Source organism: Numenius arquata, chromosome 17 (genome assembly GCF_964106895.1).
Source record: "Numenius arquata chromosome 17, bNumArq3.hap1.1, whole genome shotgun sequence".
In the NCBI taxonomy this organism is placed as follows: Eukaryota; Metazoa; Chordata; class Aves; order Charadriiformes; family Scolopacidae; genus Numenius; species Numenius arquata.
Window position 1 is genome coordinate 8,462,390 of NC_133592.1, and position 18,755 is coordinate 8,481,144.

The 18,755-nt window shown below is 59.3% G+C and overlaps 1 protein-coding gene across 1 annotated transcript; it reads right to left on the reverse strand.

The window, feature by feature from the left end:
* Positions 1-361: 361 nt before the first annotated feature.
* On the reverse strand, positions 362-11,557 carry ST6GALNAC2 (ST6 N-acetylgalactosaminide alpha-2,6-sialyltransferase 2). The gene is made up of 10 exons (XM_074160165.1): positions 11,433-11,557; positions 5,288-5,380; positions 5,109-5,166; positions 4,285-4,459; positions 3,358-3,523; positions 3,135-3,273; positions 2,866-2,969; positions 2,621-2,704; positions 1,935-2,034; positions 362-1,680 (listed from the first exon to the last, which is right to left on the reverse strand). The coding sequence occupies exons 1-10, from the start codon at positions 11,555-11,557 to the stop codon at positions 1,513-1,515; spliced, it is 1,212 nt and encodes a 403-aa protein (XP_074016266.1). The 3' UTR covers positions 362-1,512.
* Positions 11,558-18,755: the final 7,198 nt, after the last annotated feature.

Sequence of the window (18,755 nt, forward strand, 5' to 3'; positions counted from 1 at the left end):
AGCTAATCTTCGTAATGCTCATTTGAACTGGCTGGAAGCAGTCTGAGGGGGTTTGAGGTTCCCTGGCTCAGGGCCAGGCTATCTCTAGCAGTAAATCGCTCCTCCCTGGCTGACCCACAGCAAACCAGCATCCCAAGCGGAAAAAGGGCTGGGCTGGGAGCTGCTCCCAGAGCTCCAGCACAGTGCCAGCCACCAGGTCCCCCTGCCAGCTCGTCTCCACCCTTTAACCCTGCTCCCATCCCCACCTCTGGGGCTGTTCCCCAGTTGAGGGGTTCAACTACCACATGCTGCAGCTCCTCTGCTGCGGGAAGTGTTGGGGTCTCACCCCCACCCCTGTCACCGAAACAACAGGAACAGGCATAAAAGAAAACAATCATTCAACATTTATGTAATTACACAAAGTGGGGAAGTGTCTCAGGTGACACGGCTCCCACTGCTGTGACAATGTCAACCCTCCGGCCACCACCAGCTGGAGTAGCTTCCCCAGCGTGTCTTCCTCAGCAGCACTGGCTTACTCAGGATGGCTGAAGGGTGCAAGAACTTCACCTCCCTCGGGGTTTTTGAGGGGAAAATAATGATGATCACTTAAAGCCGCCCAACGAGCTAGCAGGCCCCCTCACCCACCTGCCTTGGGGCTGCCTTCTTAAAGCACGTTGAGGGCACCACACGGTCCCTGGGCATGAAAAACCCAACAGATCCAGTAACACATGGGTGGGCTGTGGGCCAGCTCCCATCTCCCGGATGCCTGAAGACCAACCACGTTTCTGGTGGCCCAGCTGAGCTGCAGTATCCCTACTCTCCTTTGATGGCTTTAAACTCTTCCTTGTTTGAAAACGCCACATCCTAGGAAGGGGAAAATGACAGGACACACTATGTGTCTGTCACAGGAGAGGGCAGCTGGGCTGCTGGCTTTCCCATCAATCATGGAGACGAACAGATCCTTCTGGAAAGTGGCACACATCAACCTGGCCGGAGTTCGGGCTTTCTGGGGACTGGGAGGGAGATGTTCTCCAAACACACCACCTTCCCATTACCAGGATGATCTAGTCTCCAGTGCAGGGATTTCTCATGCTTATTGTGGTCCCACCACGGTGATGAACATTTGAGCTGGGGCATGATGGCATGGTGAAGGGCATTCTTCCAGCCAGAGGCTGCCCCACACACACATCTCCAGCATCCTCTTCCAGCCCCTTCTGTGCTTTCCAGACATGTTCATGGGGCTGAGAGGTCACAGCCACATGCCTCGGTGCTTCTTGGTGCCCCAAAGGCCACGTTCAATCACATTGAGCCATGAAACGTTGCCGGAGATCCCTGAGGAAACGCAACATTTCTCTACCAGCTTCGGCTTGCCCCTGACCATCACACCACCACTGGCTGCGGTGTGGAGGGCCTGCTCCTTGGGCTGGCTGGCCAGCTGGGGAGAGCCCTCAACAAGGGAGAAGGTGGCCTTCAGGAAAGAGGAGAAGAGCCACAGGAGTCCTTGGACTTGCCCTGGTGGGCAACTGGCCAGCCTCACCGCTGGTAGAGGGTGATGATCCCCGCTCGGTGCAGTCTCCTCCACAGTGCCGCCTCCAGCATCATGTCGTGGTTGGCGTAAAACACCAGCGGCTTCTTCTCCAGCTCGTAGTAGTGGTCTGAGAACTGCTCGTAGTTGGAGGTGATGAACCCGTAGGCACTGACCTGCAGAGAGGGAGGTGGGACAGACACACAAGAGACGGAGTCAGGGTTCCACCTCGGGTGGTCCATGCACTACCACTACCCCCTCCAGGGACAGGGGGTGGCAGATGTAGGACAGCCACCAGGACATGCTGGTCCCCACCAGTAAGTCACAAGGCCCCAGCAGCTAAAGGGGGAGGTCCCCAGGGGGAAGATGACCCCATGGCCTCTTACCAGCAGCTAAAGGGGGGGTCCGCAGGGGGCAGGTGGCCTCTTACCTGGTCACAGGCGTGGAGCGCGGTGAGGAGCATGAGGGCACCGGTGCTGGGCATGTAGAGCGAGCCGTACTGCGTGTTCAGGAGCTCCGACCTCAGGAACCTGCCGGGGGACATGGCTGGTTGGGGGGGGGGGGGCTCACGGCTGGCACAGCACTGTGGCCCCCAGCACCCATCCAGCCCCAACCCTGCGCTCAGTAAGGCAGGAGCACCGAGTGAAACGCAGTGCTCATGTGGATTCTCTGCTGGCTGCTACTAAGGTTCAGCTCATTCGCTGCAGGTTGCTGAAAGGCACCCGCCTGCTGTTTAAAATCCCCCCCAACCCACCCACCCGCTTCCGTGAAAGGTAGGAAATGACAATCCCTTTGGGCCCCACCTCTGCTCCTGTGAGACTAGGTCAAAAATTAATTTGTTGTGGGAAATGGGAGGCGAGGTGAGCACGGTGAGGCTGTGGGAGCCTCCCTGCCAGGAAGGGACGTCAGCTGTGCTGCCATGAATGGGAATGGCGGGGGACAAATCTCTCTGCTCTGTCTGCAGAGAACAGGACAGAGGTGGTTCCAGTGCCCAGGGAGGACTGGGACTGTGCTTTGATGCTGGGCAGGCACCGAGAGAGCAGTGGCGGGAGGCAGGCGGTCTGCGCCCAGCCCAGAGCAGAGCCGAGCAACAGCCGTGGTCCTCATCATCCTCACCTCACTGTCAGGTACTGCAAGAAATCAGGATGCAGCAGCTTGAACTTCTCTGCAGATGCCTCTGGTCCAAAATACTTCTGTGGCCTATAGTGGGGTGAAGAGAAGGGCAGAATTCACGTCACGGGGAGTCTTGGGGCTACTTGGGGTTTATCCCACCAGGGACAGAGATGGGGTGAGCACGGGCGAGTCATGCTCCCTCTGGTGAATCACCAAAGGTGCTGGGGGGATCTTGGGGGGTTACTCACTCGTCCCCCTTGTCTGAGCCCTCGGGGACTGGGCTGCCCTGGATGGCTGACTTCAGCATCACGTAGTCACGGACGTCCGAGGGGATGAAGATGTACCTCAGGTCCTGCAGCGGGGACACACATGTGGGACTTGTGGGGACTTTGGGGCACTGCCCACACCAGCAGGGCAAGGACTGAGGGCTCCTGAGATGGGGAGAAGGTTTGGGGGGCAAGACCAGCCTCAGAGGACAATTTGAGGTCACCTTCCCAACAAGCCCTTGGGGTCTCACCCTGGCCTGGGGTATCTGGGTGAAGCCATACTCCTCGTAGGCGATGAGGGAGTTCTTCATGGTGTTGACTGTGAAGCCATAGAAGGAGATCTTGGTCCCAACGTCCTCCTCGAAGCCTTTGATCACGGCACCGTTGAGCCTGTGGGAAAAGCGCAAGACGTGTGTCCAGGGCTGGCCTCTCCCCACCACCTATGGCCCCATCCTGCCCGGGACCCAACCCCACCTGAAGACCAGGTCGTGTGCGTCGATGGCCTTGCCCTGCCGTGAGCCGTTGAGGATGCCGCCGTTGCCCACCACGGCGCAGCGGACGCAGCCCCCGGGGAAGGCATCCCTGTCAAAGACGCGCCTGTTGGCGGAGGCGTTGAGGAGCCGGAGGGTGCTGCCCACCACTGGAACGGAGCAGGATGGGACCAGTCAGCAGGGGAAAGGTGTGTGTCAGCCCACACGAGCACTTGCACGCTTAAGTGTGCAACAGCACGCACAGACAAGCTTGCACAAGAGCACATCCAGGAGCAGCACATGAGAAAACTCACACCATCCTCACGCAGGAGAGGAGTCTACAGGTGGGACGGGAGAACACCAGCCGGTCCCATCTCTCCCAAAGCTTGGTGTCACCCCCTCACAGCCCCCACCTTCCTAAGCCTGCTCCCAACAGCGGCCACCTGAGGCCGTGCAAGGCACGGGGACGCATCCGAACATCTCCAGCCCCAGCCCTGTGGGTGCTGCTGCCCGCACTGGCCACCTCCCCTCCTGACAATGTCTCCTTGCAAATGCCACCGGTCTGCCCCCCAACCCCCGCCGTCCCCAGCACTTCCCAGCCCAGGGACTGAAGCCAGCGGCTGTCAGAGAGCAGGGAGTGGGTTTGGGGTGGGAAGGGAAACAATCTCCATCCACAACAATGGAGCGGGTTGTCCGAGCCCCTCCGGTCCCAGTTAATAATCATGCACACACTGGAGCTTTTATTCGGGGAAAATGTCACAAGATGCAGCAAACAGCGTTTGCAAAGCCGTCCCTTCCGCCCCGCGCCCTGGGAAGCAGAGTGGGAAGAGACCGAGGTCCCTGGCTCCTCTGCCTGCCCCACATCTCCACACCCTCCCATCGCCCCCCTCCGCCCTATCTCCTGCCACCCCCATCCCGGTTGGTTTCGTACCTGTGTGGGACAAGCCTTGCCAGCCGTAGGGGACATGTCGTGTCTTCAGCCTGTCCCAGGTCTCCGGGGTGAAGTGCTGGTCCCACATCAGCATGGGGGTGTCGAAGCGGAAGATCTCCCCAAACTTGGGGTCTGCCTTTGCTCTGGCCACCACTGAGCGGGGGCACCTGCTTGGCTGGGAAGGGAGGAGGACCTCGGTTCAGTCTCCAGCCTGGGTCTACCTTCTGTCTGACATCTCCACCCCTCAGCAGGCACTGAGGAGAGGACAAATCCAGGGACAGAAATGCTCCTTGTGCACCACATGTTCTGCTACGTCCTCCAGGGAGGTCACTGCCTCATGCCTCGGTTTCCTGGTGCAAAACACCCTTTGGCACCCAGCTCACCAAGGCTGGGAGGACCAGGGCTTACAGAGTCACCTGAGAGCATAAATCCCATAAAAGATTTGGCACCTTCTAGAGTGGGCACCCCGCAAAAGGCTTCTGCTGTACAACAACAGCCCCAGTGCCCAGGACCGGTCCCTCCCAGAGCCTGGGTTCGTCCTCATGAGTCTTCAGCCTAGGCTGGTGGCCCAGGTGTTGCGGGGTTGGAGGGAATGGGTGATGCTGGCTCCAGCCTCCACATTGGGGAATTGCTCAGGGAGGGGCTGCAACCACAGCAGGGCGGCCTGGGGAGACCCACGTGTATGGACGGAGGAGGTTGTTCCTCCGCACACACACACAAAACCCCTTCTAGATGCTGCTGCTCCTCCTCAGCTTCCCCACACAGACCTTCAACCCTGCAAGGAGGGGGACTGGGGACACTGATGGCGCTGTGCTAATGATTACCTGCTTTTTGCTGGCCTTGGGCTCCTCCAGCTCAGCGGAAGGCTTGAAGGACTTCCCACTGGAAAGGGGGAAACACATAGCAGAGTTAAAAATCCATCCCTTGGGCACTGCGGAACCCCACAGTGGGCAGGAGGCTCCCAGCTCATGCCAGGGCCGCTGCACCCACCTTCCTCCCTTACCTCTCTAAGCCACCTTCAAGGTTCCATCTGCGGCTGCCAGCTTGGCGCGATGTCCCCGGCGGACCCAGGACCAGAGGCTCTGGCTGCAGCAGGCTGGGAGAAGAAGCCAGTAGGGGGTCAGCTGGAGAGGTGACACTGAGCCACGGCACCCTGACATCTCCCCTGCCTGTGAGAGCCACCCAGCAGGAATGGGTCACCTCCACTCAGCTCCCCTCTGCCGCTGCCTGCACCCACCCACCCCCATCTGCATGTGTTTTGCAAGCGAAGGGCCACAGATTGGCAAAATACAGAGTTTAAACAGAGAGCAGCCACCGTCTCCTGGTGGTCGCACCTCCAGGACCCCCATGTACCAAAAACCGCACCCAAGCCAGCCTGCAGCCTTGGGGGGACCCTGCCGAGACCTCCTCAGTTCTTCTCACCATTCTATCCCCTTCCCGAGCCCGAGGGGGCTGGGGCTGGGAAGAACTGGGCTGGCCAGCAAGACATTTAGTTGTTCCAGTGGAGAAGCAACTGGCAACAGAGATCTGGAGGTTCTTGGGGTCTACAGGACACCCCCCTCTGCCCTGGGGCCAGCTGGGACACGGCCTGATCCTTCATTTAGCACTGGGGGACAGAGATAGAGAGCTTCCCACCCTGAGCATCTCAGGGTGCCCTGAGCCCCACGGGGTGAGGCAGAGCAGACCCGGCCTCTCAAGGGAGGATGTGGGGCTGGGGGCCAGGGGAGGGCAGGGTCACAGCCTGGCGAGCAGGAGGTGGGAGCCCACCGGAGGGGAACAGGCTCCCATTCATCCCTGCACAGAAGGGCCCTTCAGAGCCCCCCCTGGCGCTGCCTCCAGCCCAGCCGGCAGGTGCTCAGGCCAGAAGGGGGGTATTGTGGAGGAGACAAGGGCCCCCTTGTTACGGGATCTCTGCTTGGGAGCCCGGGGACAGGTAGAGGCAGGTGGGGAGCGGAGCTCTGCCTCCTCCCCGGAGCAGTGGGCATTGGGTTTCCATCCCCACCACAGTCCCTGTCAACACCAGCAGCGCCCACAGCCCTGCCTGGGTGTGGATCCAGACCTGTTTGCCACCCGAACCCCGCTCCGTGCCACCCCGGGGGTACGGCATGACGTGGCAGGACAGCCCAGCACCTTGCCTGGTGCTGGCACTGGGGCTGGAGCATCTCCCTGCACAGAGAGCCAGGGCCACACAGGCTTTAGTCCCAGCGCTCTCCTTGCACCATCCCAGCACTGCCAGCTCCGGGCAGGGGGTGCTGAGGGCAAAGGTGCCCCCCACCCCCCTGAGCACCACCAGTGGAGCAGGGCAGCTTTTTAAATTGAGCCAGCACATCTTGCCTCGGTGTCCCATAAAAAGGCAGCTCCCCAGCAAGAGCTGCTGCCCTGCAGAGCCCCCACCATCTGAAACACACACACTCCAGCCCAGAGGCAAGGTCCCCGGCATAGCCCTGCCCCGTGGCCACATCCTGCCCTTCAAACACATGCGAAGAGCCGTCCTGCTACATACAGGAGTGCTGGCCCCAGAGCCAGGGAGAGGCGTCGGGCACTGCGCTGGCATCACCTCCCCTTGCAGCCACCAGCTCATCCCGGGAGCACCAGAGCTGGCGAGAGGAGGGAGGGCAAATCCCCATGAGAGTCCACCAAGGTGGGACCGAGCCATCCCAGGTTGATGCTGGAGCCGCAGCTTTCTGCAGGGCCTCTCTGGTGTTATCACTGTGAGCATCTAAATAAACCCAGCCTGACCAAACTTGCCTGTTCCCTCGGCTCGTGGACGGGAGGGGAGCTGCCCTGGCAGGTTCCGTGCACAGTGAGACTCCAGCTGGGAAAGGCCATCCAAAGGCTGTACAAGACCTCGTGGATATGCTGGAGGCTGTTCTTTCAGCCCATCTCTGCCGGGTACAGGCAGCACACGCCGGTCGGAGCAGAGCTCACCTGTGCAAGAGTCTCACAGCAGCTACGAGGAGAGCTCTGCACGCTTACCTAGCTTAGCTCGCCCCCGGCGAGCCGCCCCAGCCCTGCTTGCTTCCTCCATCTCACAACCCAGGAGATCTCCAGCCCGTGTGCCTTGTGAGCAGGAGCTTATCAATGTTACCAGCAGCTGAACAATGGACCAGGGACTGATGAAACCCTCCTGCTCCAAACCCAGAGCCAGAACCAGCTCCTGCAAAGCACTGAGCTCCCTGGAGCTGCACACACCCCTGCACCCAAAGCTCCCGGTTTGGCCACCCACCCTTTTTCTGGCCATGGAGGTGCAACCCACCACCAAACCCCAAAAGCCCTTACCTTCTCACACCATAGCCAGGCTCCTGCTGCCCAGGAGCCACGCACAAACAGCCTCTCCCAGCCCTGCTGCCTCCTCAGCCCTCTACCCTCAGGCTCACGAGCCCCAGCTGCACATCCCTCAGCCACCCAGCCCTCCAAGCTCTCCCTTGTTTCTTGGTTCAGACCCTTTCCTTTTCCCCTCCCCAGCTTGTCCCAACACCTGCAGGACAAGGCAAAGTCCCAGGCGCTGGCAGCGGGAGGGTGCTGTGCTCCTTTCCAAACTGCCTGGGATGCTGCGGGAGCACCTGGGACAGGACGGGGGGCTCAGGGTGGCTGGAGGGAGGTGGCCACAGGTAGCCCAGCAGGTTGGCTCCTGCTGACGTTCAGTGGGCGCTGGGAGCCACCTCCAGCTGTGGCCAGACACGGTGTGTGGCACATGCTCATCCCCAGGGGTTGTGCTGACCTGATCAAACCAATCTGTGTGTCAGCACCTCCTTGCACTCGCATCCCAGCCTCCTCCCCAGCGTCGCGGCACCCGTCCTGGCTGTGCCCGTTGCTCAAACCCTGCCGGGGAGGGTGTGGGGTGGCCGCCCCCACCCCCAGCTCAACAGCTGCTCAGCTGCGCATCGGGGAGCCAAATGCTTTGACGTCACCCGCCAGGATGTGGCGAAGCACCTCGTGATGCTTGGTTGACTCAGAAGATGACAACCCTCCCCAGGACCGGCTGATGCACAATGGGGCTCCGGGGAAGGAGTGGCCCGTGGCTGCACGGGCACTGGCTGCAGCAGCGGAGCCAGCCAAGCCTGGGTACGTTCTCTCACTGCCGTGGCATTCACAAATATGACGACTCTGGTCCATGGCCTCCTCCCGTTTCCGGAAGATAACACCGTTTACGAGTGTTGTGAGCATACGCTCCGGCCTTATCTCCCACAAACACTCCCAGGGCCCTGCAGAGCCATTTGAAGGAGCCGAAGCAGCAACGTGAACACACTCTCAGAAGCCATTTGCTCCATCTCACCGCGAAGGGCTGAGCTCCAGGAAGCATCTTCCCCCAGCACAGAGCCAGAGCGGCACGGCGAGGCTGGGCACAGCTCTGTGCTCATCCCATCTGCCCTAATAAAAAAGCCAGGAGCAGTCCCAGCAGCTCACCGGCGGGGATTCAGAGGGATGGATAGGCAAGGAGCGGGATGGGGCTGTGCCCAGCCCAACCTGGGGGCTCTGGGGACTTGGCTCCCTGCAGCCTCACCGGCCACAGGGTGGCTGGATCTGCGGGGACAGGGGCATTTCACCCATCGCCGTTGAGTCCTCACTGCTGCCACCAGCTTTGTGCTGGAGCGGGACTTGGCATTAGGTATCTTTGCATTAAAAGCAGCACGGCCAGCAGGGCCAGGGAGGGGATTCTGCCCCCTCTGCTCTGCTCTGATGAGACCCCCCTGCAGTGCTGTCTCCAGCTCTGGGGCCCCCAACATCAGAAGGACATGGACCTGTTGGAGCGGGTCCAGAGGAGGCCACGGAGATGTTCAGAGGGCTGGAGCCCCTCTGCTGTGAGGACAGGCTGAGAGAGTTGGGGGTGTTCAGCCTGGAGAAGAGAAGGCTCCGGGGAGACCTTATTGTCGCCTTTCAATACTTAAAGGGGGGTTATAAGAAAGAGGGGACAAACATTTTAGCGGGGCCTGTTGTGATACAAGGGGTAATGGCTTTAAGTTAAAAAAGGGAAGATTTAAACCAGATATAAGAAAGAAATTTTTTATGCTGAGGGTGGTGAGACCCTGGCCCAGGTTGCCCAGAGAAGCTGTGGCTGCCCCATCCCTGGAGGGGTTCAAGGCCAGGCTGGATGGGGCTTTGAGCAGCCTGGTCTGGTGGGAAGTGTCCCTGCCCAGGGCAGGGGGGTTGGGCTAGACAACCTTTAAAAGTCCCTTCCAACCCCAACCATTCTGTGATTTTTATCTAGCCTTCAGGTGATTTCGTGCTGGCAGCAGCTAGCATTAGTGGGAGGGGGGTGGGGGGGGTGTCAGCTTCCTCCTGGCCCCCTTCGTCCCTCCATAAATCTGCATGGAGACAGGCTGCATGCACGCACAAACCTCCCTGCCGCAACGTGTCTCCCTGCACCGACGGGTGGGCGTCCCTGCCCCGCCACGTTCTGCCCCGACGGTGGGCAGAGCCGGAGCCGTGACGGCACATCAGCCATGCGAAGGCTGTCCCGGCTTCACCTCCGGACCGGGCCCCGCATCCGTGGGCAGGGCAGCGCCGATCCCTGCGGGTGCACAGTTAGGGCCGGACAAGCCACAATCACGGGGCAGCGTGTTTGTAAACCCGGGGAATCGGAGCAAGCAGGACTCGCTCTGGTTTGGGTCTGGCTTTAGCGGTTGGATTAAATCCAAGAGAAGAAGCCCAGGAGAGCTTTGGAGCACAGCTCAGCTCCCTGTTACCTTGCCCTGGGCTCCTCTCTGGGGCTGGGTGAAAGGATGGGACCCTCGGTCCTATCGGTTGTGGGGCAGGAGCCTGGGCTGGCTCAGTGGTGGAGGGACCCAGGGCTGCAGCAAGTCCAGGCAGGGTTAGGCAGTGGCTGCCATGGTGGTGGGGAGAACCTGCTCCCGGCTCCCATTCCATGGGTCTCCTCCACACCCCGCTCCTGGGATGGGCCATGGACCCTGTGCCAGGGCTGGTTTCCATTCCCAGCTCCAGCGTGGTCCTTGGGCACGTCCTGCTGCCCTCATGGGCCTTAGTTTCCCCTTTCATGGACATCAAACTCTTTGCGGGGAGCTAGTCCAGCCAACCTCCACCCTGGATGCTGGGGATATTCCTGCTCCGCAAGCCCGGCACAGAGATCTCTGCCTTGGCCAGGACAGGAGGGAGCAAGGGGAGCCCCCGGCTCCCAGCTGGAGAAGAGAGAGCACCTGGAGCCCTGGCAGCTGCATCCCCAGCAACTCCCAGCGTAAATCTGGCTGCGCTCAGATCACCCCGTGCACGACCAGCTCTGGTCCCCACAGCATCCTCCATTCCCGAGCAGCGCCCAGGCAGCTGGGCTCTGTCACACCGACGGCACCCAGGAGCACCCAGCGTGGAAGCCAGGGACACCCGTAGGACACTCCTGATGCTCAGACGAGAGGAAGCTCCCTCACACCCTGCCCGCTCAGCTGCGTTCCCCCAGGGCTCCCCAGGGCTCCTTGGGTGACCCCAGCACCCTCGCCTGCCTGGCACTGGAGAGACTCAGGAAGAGCTTTGGGAGGTTGGAGGATGCAGGGAAGGCAGATGGGACCGCGAAGGGGGGAGATGCAAATTGCTAGAGTTTGGGAAATGCTGCAGCCCCTGGGAGTCTGGAAGCTGCGGGGGGGCAACCGTAGGGATCCCCCTCTCAGGGGGATAGCCATGTCCTATCCCTGTAGTGGAGGGGGATCAGTGCAGCTCCATGGGGGGACAAACCTCCACCGAGGACAACCAGCCGGCTCCGATGCTAACCCAGCCCAGGGGGGACACGGGGGACCCGCGGCGGGTCTGGCCGCCTGCCCAAGCGGGTTTGAAACTGCCGGGGGCTGAGCAGCCTCAGCCGTCCCTGGACCCAGCAATGGTTTCTTTGCCCTCTGGTGGGCTGAACCCCCGCGGGGACCCCTGCAGCCCCCCATGGCCCAGGGTCCCATTCTGGGCACCCCTGGGCTCGGCTGGTGGCCACGGGCAGCACCCGGTGGCCAGGACGCCTTGGGGTGGGGGGGCAGAGCCTGCTGCAAGCACATTTCTCAAACCAGCCAACACCGGGGGGTACAGCTGGGATAACCTGCACTACGGGGCTCACACCGGCACCCCAATTCCCCCTCCCCATCCCAGTGCATGGTAACTCATGCTGGATTTGCACATCCCTGCCTCTCACCCCCCTCTCCCCGTCCCCCCCTTACCTGGCTATGATCCTCTGGCTGGTGGGCGACTCCACCGTCGCATAGTAGTGGGTGTAGAGGAGCAGGGAAGATGTTAAACCTGCCAGGAGCAAAAAGCAGAGTCGTTTCCAGTGCGGGGATCCCATCCCAGTCGCTTCCACCGCTGGAGCAGCGCAGGCAAGCGGGAGCGTGGGAGCCCACGCTGCCTGCACCGGACACGCTGCCGTCCCGCCGGGGCCCTGCAAACTTTCTGGCCCCTCGTTTCTCCCCGCTCGGTGGGTGCCGACACCGCTCCAGCCCGGCTCCGTCCTGCCCTGGGTGCCCAGCTGCACCTTGGAGCAGGCTGGGATATTCCTCCGGAGCGGTGGGAGGGAGGGTGTGAGCCAGAGGGAGGAGGCACCAGGCTGACTGGTTCAGACTTGCTGAGAAAAAAAGCACTTTGAGCTGCTTTTTCTCTGAGCTGGGGATTAAACGTTTACTCAAACCAGCAGGGAAATGCGTTTTGGGGCGTTTTTTGGTTTTTTTTTTTTTTTTTTTGTTGTTGGTGATAGTTTTATTTTTGCCTCCTTTTCATGTCACCCACCCACAGCTCACAAAGCACGGAGCTTCCCCCTTTCTGCAACTTTCTTGTTCAGCTAAAACACGCGCTTTCGCCACCGGCTGCTTCACCACCGGCCAGCACGTACAGCCCACGCCAACACCCGGTGACCCCACGGTGTGGCCTCCGTTGGGCGACCGCTGTTTATTATAAGTTTATCAGAAACTCCAGGCTCCAAGGTTGAAGCCGGACTCCTGCCCTGGGGTGTCTGATAACAGCACCGTGGCACGTACCCACACCGAGCGCAGGCAAAACCCACCGCCACGGGAAGGAAATCTGGTGTAAAGAGAGAGAAATGGGGGGGGGGGGACACGAGACACACAGATGACGGCGTTGGGGTGCTGCCTCCGGGTTCCTGCCCGCTTCCTGGCTGAAGACATCGCTCCCCCACAACGTGGTTTTGCAGCAAACAAAACCGTTCAGGGCTTTGTGCCGAGTTCAACAAATGGTTTGGGCTGGGGCTGGGGGGGGGGGGGGGAAGAAAAAACGGGTTCGGGGGGTTTTATGGGAAATTCAAATGAAGCATTTTAATATTTTCAGAAGGGAAGTGCTTCAGTTTCTTTTTTTAAAGAGTATTTCGAGATAACTTTAAACTCACCTAAACAAAGGAAACAGCCCAGCGAACTAAAGGATATGCATACCAAAATGTTTGTTACAGCGGGGGAAGGGACTGCAAAGAAAACAAGCCTTTGCGGTCGATCTGCAGTGATTTTGGGGAGGGGTGTGTGTGGATTTTTAGGAAGCCACCAGACTCGTGGAGCGGCAGCATGGTGAGCCCCGCTCCATCCAAACCCTCAGCCCTGCACCCACCGCTCCCTGAGCACCCATGATATGTCACCCCAGGGTGTCACCCACCTCCAGCCCCTCCCCAAATACCCCCCCGGTCGTTACTCAGATCCAGAAAATGGGGCCAAACCCCATCCCTGCTCCTGAGTCCCGCTCGTGCACCCCCAGGCCGGTGTATTCACGGCTGCGGTTTCCCCAACTCTCCTTATCCCCCCAGATCCAACCGCCCCCCACTTCCACTCCTCCCGTTTCCAATGATGCTGCTCGTTCAAAGGAAGATAAATGCAAAAAACATTTCATAGGAGTTTGTTCCCATCTCCATTTGCCTGCATTTCTGCAAGTCCCCCAAGCTGCCAGCCCTGGTCCTCCGGGAATTTTGGCGGTGAGGGAGTGTCACTGTCCTGGCATCCACGAAGTGCCCAGGTTGCGTCGGTGGCAATGTCCGGGTGCGAACACGGGAGCAAGGCTGTGACCCAAGGCTGGCAGTGGTGGCAGCGCTGGCCTCGTCCCACTGGGAGAGCGGACGTTGGACGTGGGTCACCAGGAGGGGATGGTGGCCAGGCTGATTTTAAAGAAAACTTACAGAGAAGAAGCCCTGCCGTTACACGGTGGCCGAAGGGCTTGGCTGGGCACGGGGTGCCTTGGGGAAGGAGAGAGCAGGCAAGAAGCAGAACGGACAGGCCAGAGCATCATCGCTTGGACGCACAGGGATGAAATCGTGTCTAAAGCCCAGCTGGAGCTAAAAGTACAAAAGAAGGGCAGAAAGAAGGAGATAACACGTACCCCAGTAGCAAAAGGCAGCTCAGAGAAAACGAGGGTGCAGTGATGGAAGAGTTTGATGCTTTTTGCCTCTGCATCCACCAGCAAAGCCTGTTCCCAGCCCCTGGGGGTACTGGCACAGGCTGGGGGAGACTCAGGGCCAGTGGAGGGGGTACAAGAGTCTGGGGTCCTGCTCAAAGGTCCCCCAGCCTGGAGCCTGTCTCCACCCAGCGGGCCTCAGTGATCCGTCTTGTCCGCTCTGACCCGATGGATTCGCTCCCTGCGACCCAGCTCACGTGCTCTTGACTATGGCCCTTCGTTAATCATGGCTAATTATTACCAACTGTTCTAGCAAGTCACAAGGGACATACCAAGGCTTGACCCCGGGGGTGGACAACTGATGGTCTGGAGCGAGTGGCCTGGAGAAAGTAAGGAATTTGCCATTTGGAGACATTTATAGCCCAATTATACAAATGCTGGTGGGGTGGCAGCTTTGGAGCATTTGCCCAGAGGGATGGAGGATCTGGTTTCTCCACATGGCTCTCATCTCTCTGTTTCCATGATATCTGGTTTTTTGCTGCTGCTTTTTTTTTTTTTTTTTTTTATCAAAGGGGTGAAAATGAGATGCACGGTTCTTCATCTGCTCTACTTGTTTTGTGCTACAACGCATTTTGGCCCAAGCCCCAAAATTAAGTGGTGCTTAATTTAGAAGTTAAATAAGTGTGAAAACCTTTTAGGATGAGAGTTGCCAAATAAAGATTAGGAAAAGAACACAAAAGAAATTACAATGAAAACCAGCAGTATCATTTTTAGCCTGGGCTTTTCATTCCAGTGATTGATTACTTCTTGGAAACAAAACCCAAGCCATCCACACGGCTAGAGAGAGCGAGGGGAAAATAAGCGCATTTTGCACCAGCTGGCTCTTGGCCACCGGTTGGTGGAGGAAAAGTCTTGTGGTCCTTGCCACGATGAACTGTCCAGCTGGGAGAAAGAGATCTCCAAAAACCTCCTGGAGGATTTATACATCCCAATTTGCTCAGCACAGGTCAGAGATGCATTTAAGAAAATGCCAAAAATCTGCTAATAGGAAATTTCCCTGAAATGCGAAGTCTGGACCCAGGAATGTGCTGCTTTGTCGGCCCCGCTGGAGAACACGAGGCCATATGGCTGCCTGCGGAGGCAAGGCTATCGCATAATGAAAAACTCATAATGAAAAACTTGTCAGCAGATGTCTCAGGAGGCTGACGCATGGCCCCTTCCCGACAGAGCGGGGAGAGCAGCGAGAGCCTCGGCCAAACCTCCTCTTGCCAGGTCCCCTGCAGAATCGGGGTCAGGCAAAGCTCCTGCCTGCGCTAATGCTGCCCGGGCGGTGCTGTGGATGCTCCCTCATCATCTTTGCTCAGATTTTTAGGTGTCACTGCAGCCGAAGTCAGGAGGCGAGAGGGGAAGTGACCGCACAGAGGATGCTTAGACATGGGGACCTCCGTGCCCATGTAACGGTAGTGCGGTGGCAGCATCTGCTGCAGGTCCAGAGATGCTCAGGGCCGTGCTCAGCACCTCCCCATGGCAGCTCGGAGCACTGGGCTCTGCCTTTCTGCCTTGGGGTAGGGAAAGGGGATCAGGGGGTGCAGCTGTGCCGTCAAACTGAGCTGATGTGCCCCATCTTTGTGCCAATCTAGCAGGATGTGGCCCGCCGGGGAAACACAGCCTTTTAGTCCCCTCATTGCAAAAGCAGGAAGGTTGTGGGGACGAGCCATGGGCTGTGGTGGCAGGTCAGGACCTCACATGCCATGTGGCTTATGTTGGCTGGGCGCTGCTGGGGCTCAGCCCGGCTCTTAGCGCAGAGACGTCTGCGCACTGCGGAGCCGTTCGTCAGCCCCAGACACCATTGACCGCGGCCAAGATAAGCTGAACACACAGTCCGAAGGCCATCCCCTCTCTGCCAGGCATGAGGCAACCTCTGAGGCTCTGGGTTATGCCCTGGAGGGGTGGAGAGCTGGTACAAATCCTTGAGAAATTAGGGTGACACAACACAAACAACTGCCTGCCTCTCTCTTGGCTGCTCTGGACCCGGCAGGGCAGACGAGGACCGATCCTGCCCTGTTCTCAGCAGAGCAGACATCCCTGAGATCTGCTGAAAAAGGGGAGCCTCACAGCCACAGGGCCGGGTTCTATCCCCAGAGCACAAAGCTGGGGAGAGCGGACACCATGGGTTGGTTCCAGCCCCTTGCCCGCCTGCACAGTCCCCACCTGGTATGCCATGACTGCCGTGGGAGGGATGGAGGGAACCTTGGGATGTTCCCAGGACTCAGCAAGTGTCTTTCCAGGATTTACCACCCCAAAGGCTGGGTCAAGCCAAGCCCAGAAAGCCCTGCAGCACCCAGGGTCCTGCTGCTCAGCTTGGCAGAGAAGCCCAGACACAGTCCCTTGGCTGGCAACCAGGGGCCCCACACCCAGAGATCAGGGCTTGCTGCAGGGGAGGCCCTCGGAGGTCATCTGGTGGGTTTTGCACAATAAAGCCATGGGCTGCTCTTTTATCTCGTTCTCCCTCCCCTATGATCAATAGTTTTTCTGGTCCAACTGGATTTCCCTGCTGCCACATCCCCAACAAGAGCGAAGGTCCCCACAGCACAGATGAGGAGGGTGTGCCTGCCCCAAACCTCTCTCCACTTGGGGAACGTAAATAGCATCTGGTTGGTCACCAGCAGAAAGGCTTTTGTGCTGACCCGGAGCCAGCACAAGCCTCTGCTACACACCCAGGGCACCCGGTCAACCATGGCTGCTTGAGAGCGATGCACCTGGAGGAAGCACGTGCTCCGTGCTGGGAAGCTGGGCGCTGGTGTCCAGCTCTGCCTGCTCCGCGCCTCAGTTTCTTGCCTAGGAACAAGAGAGACAGAAGTGACAATCTGGATGTGCCACCATGGCACAAGGCTGCCTTGGAGCCACCTGTGGTACACACAGTGGCTCCCTTTGGCACCTGGTTGGGTTTGGTCTTGACACCCCAAGCCCCCAGGAGACGGCGCAGAGCCCATCTCATCCCCACTCTTGGTCAGCCCAACCTTTCAGGCTCTGGAGGGCAGGGTTGGGCTGATCAGGAGCAGGGACCAGATGGGCTCTGCACTGCCCACTTGTCCCCAAGGTGCATTCCCATCCCCAAGCCCAGCAAGTCCCACCCATCTTCTTTCTCCTGCTTCAGCCCCAGCCCCAGCCATGGAACTACATGCCTGTGAACGTGCAGTGGGACACGGGCCCCGCTTCCCTCTGCTAGACCTGCAGCCACACCACAAAAGGGGAAGAGGTGGAAACCAAACAAAAGATTCAAAGTCCTGCCAGGCAGGTGACGCCGCGAGAGCTGCTGGGTGATGAAGGGATTTGTTTCCCACAACCTGGCAGGAAATATTTAGAGGTTGTTAACTTCTGGGGAATCCAAGGAGGAGTCGGGCACGGCTGTACCAACGGCTTGTGGTACTCACCGACAGCTTCGCAAAAAAGCAGGGTGGATTCTACCGCAGCTTCCAGGCACCCTGAAGCAGAGTCATGTGTTTCTTCATCAAATCAGGGATCTCTGCTCAAATCCATCAGACCCGGAGATCCTGGCTGGCAGTGGGGACAGACACTGCTGGTCGCTGGCACTGGGTGTCGTGCCCACGTAGGAGGAGGAGTCGCTGTGCCTGAGGCATCTCTCAGGATGCCAGATCCGGTCTCGCCGTTGGTCCCTCCAGCACTGTGCCACGTCGCACAAGCCAAGGCTGCACCTCTTCCACGCATCTCCCCAAGGAGCTTCTGGGCCATCAACCCTATGGGCAGATGGGTGCTACAAAGTGAGGGACGCTGGGGGACAACGGTCTGGTGCAACATGGGCAGCTCCAGGACATGGCACTCGGACGCGGCCTGTGCCAAACCTGGATGTGCCAGACATCACAGGATGCTGACAGGTCCCTGAACAAGAGCTGCCACCTGGTGGCACTGGGACAATGCTGCTGGCCCGCCAGCTACGAGGAGCTGGATGGGGACATTTGGGGTGGCATGGACTGTTGAGCCATGCTAGGGAGGCTGGGGCTACTCCGGCACAGCCCGGCCTTGCCACTTTTGCCCTGGGACACTCACCCAGTGGGGGACTCACCCAAGCCCTTGATCCTGGCTGGGAAATGCCACCTCCAGATGTCCTCAACTTTCTGCAGCCGCTCCGGACCCGATGCCGCAAGGTTAGGTGGCTCTGGTGGGACACAGCTGGACTTGTGCTCCAGGGGACGTGTCCCCGTGTGTGTCACACCTCGGCCAGCCCATGGTGGATGGGATGCCTCGGTGCAGGGGGGACAGGAGCAAAGGGAGGAGGCAAAAGGGACTGTCAGGTCAGAGCTGCTTTTCTGGGGCCAGAGAGGACATGGTTTAGAGCTTGCTGGGGAACTCCAGACCACAGCAAAGGGCCTTCTCCAGCCAAGATTATCCCGGGTAACACCAAACTGTCAGTTGTGCTGAGGGGACAGCCTGGAGGGAACAGGCTCTGCTGGTGGAGAAAGCCTCCTGGGAAGTTTCCTTCCCTTGACTCTGGGAAGCCTCAGCCACAAAGAGGAGCTGGGCGCCAGGGGAAAGCATGGGCTGGGGGCTGCCAGCCCATCTCCAAAGCTTCTTCCTCACCCACCCCGTTCCTTTCCCTCAGCGGGACACAGACCCATCCCGCTTCCCAGAGGAGAGGAAAACAAAAGAGGAGGAGGGGGAAGGAAAGGGTCTAAGAGAAACTTCTTCCAACTTCTGGGAAAGAGAAAAGCCCTATTCAGGCAGGAAGAATACCCGGTCACTAAGCAACCCACAGCAATTTGGTACGGCCCAACACATGGGCAAGGAACAAAGCTGCCTCACTGCCCACCGAGAGCCTGGGGACAGGGGACACCAGCTGTACACAGCCACCATGAGGGGCTGAGACACCCAGTGGAGTCCAAAGCTCCTGGGTGCAGGAGTTTGTCCTCGGTCAGCTCCATCGGGCTTTCCCTTCACGGGGAGGCCATTTCCTGCTCAGGAAGGATTTCTGGTCTGCTTCAAATCCTGTGGCTCCCCATGGATCTGGTGTTCACATACATCATTCCCAACAGAGGCACAGAGCATTTTGGATGACTCCCTGCTCCCAGGGACACTGCAGGGCGTGCATGGGCAGAGCAGCCAAAGGCAAACTATACCCCTCTCCCAGATAAGCCAAATTCTTT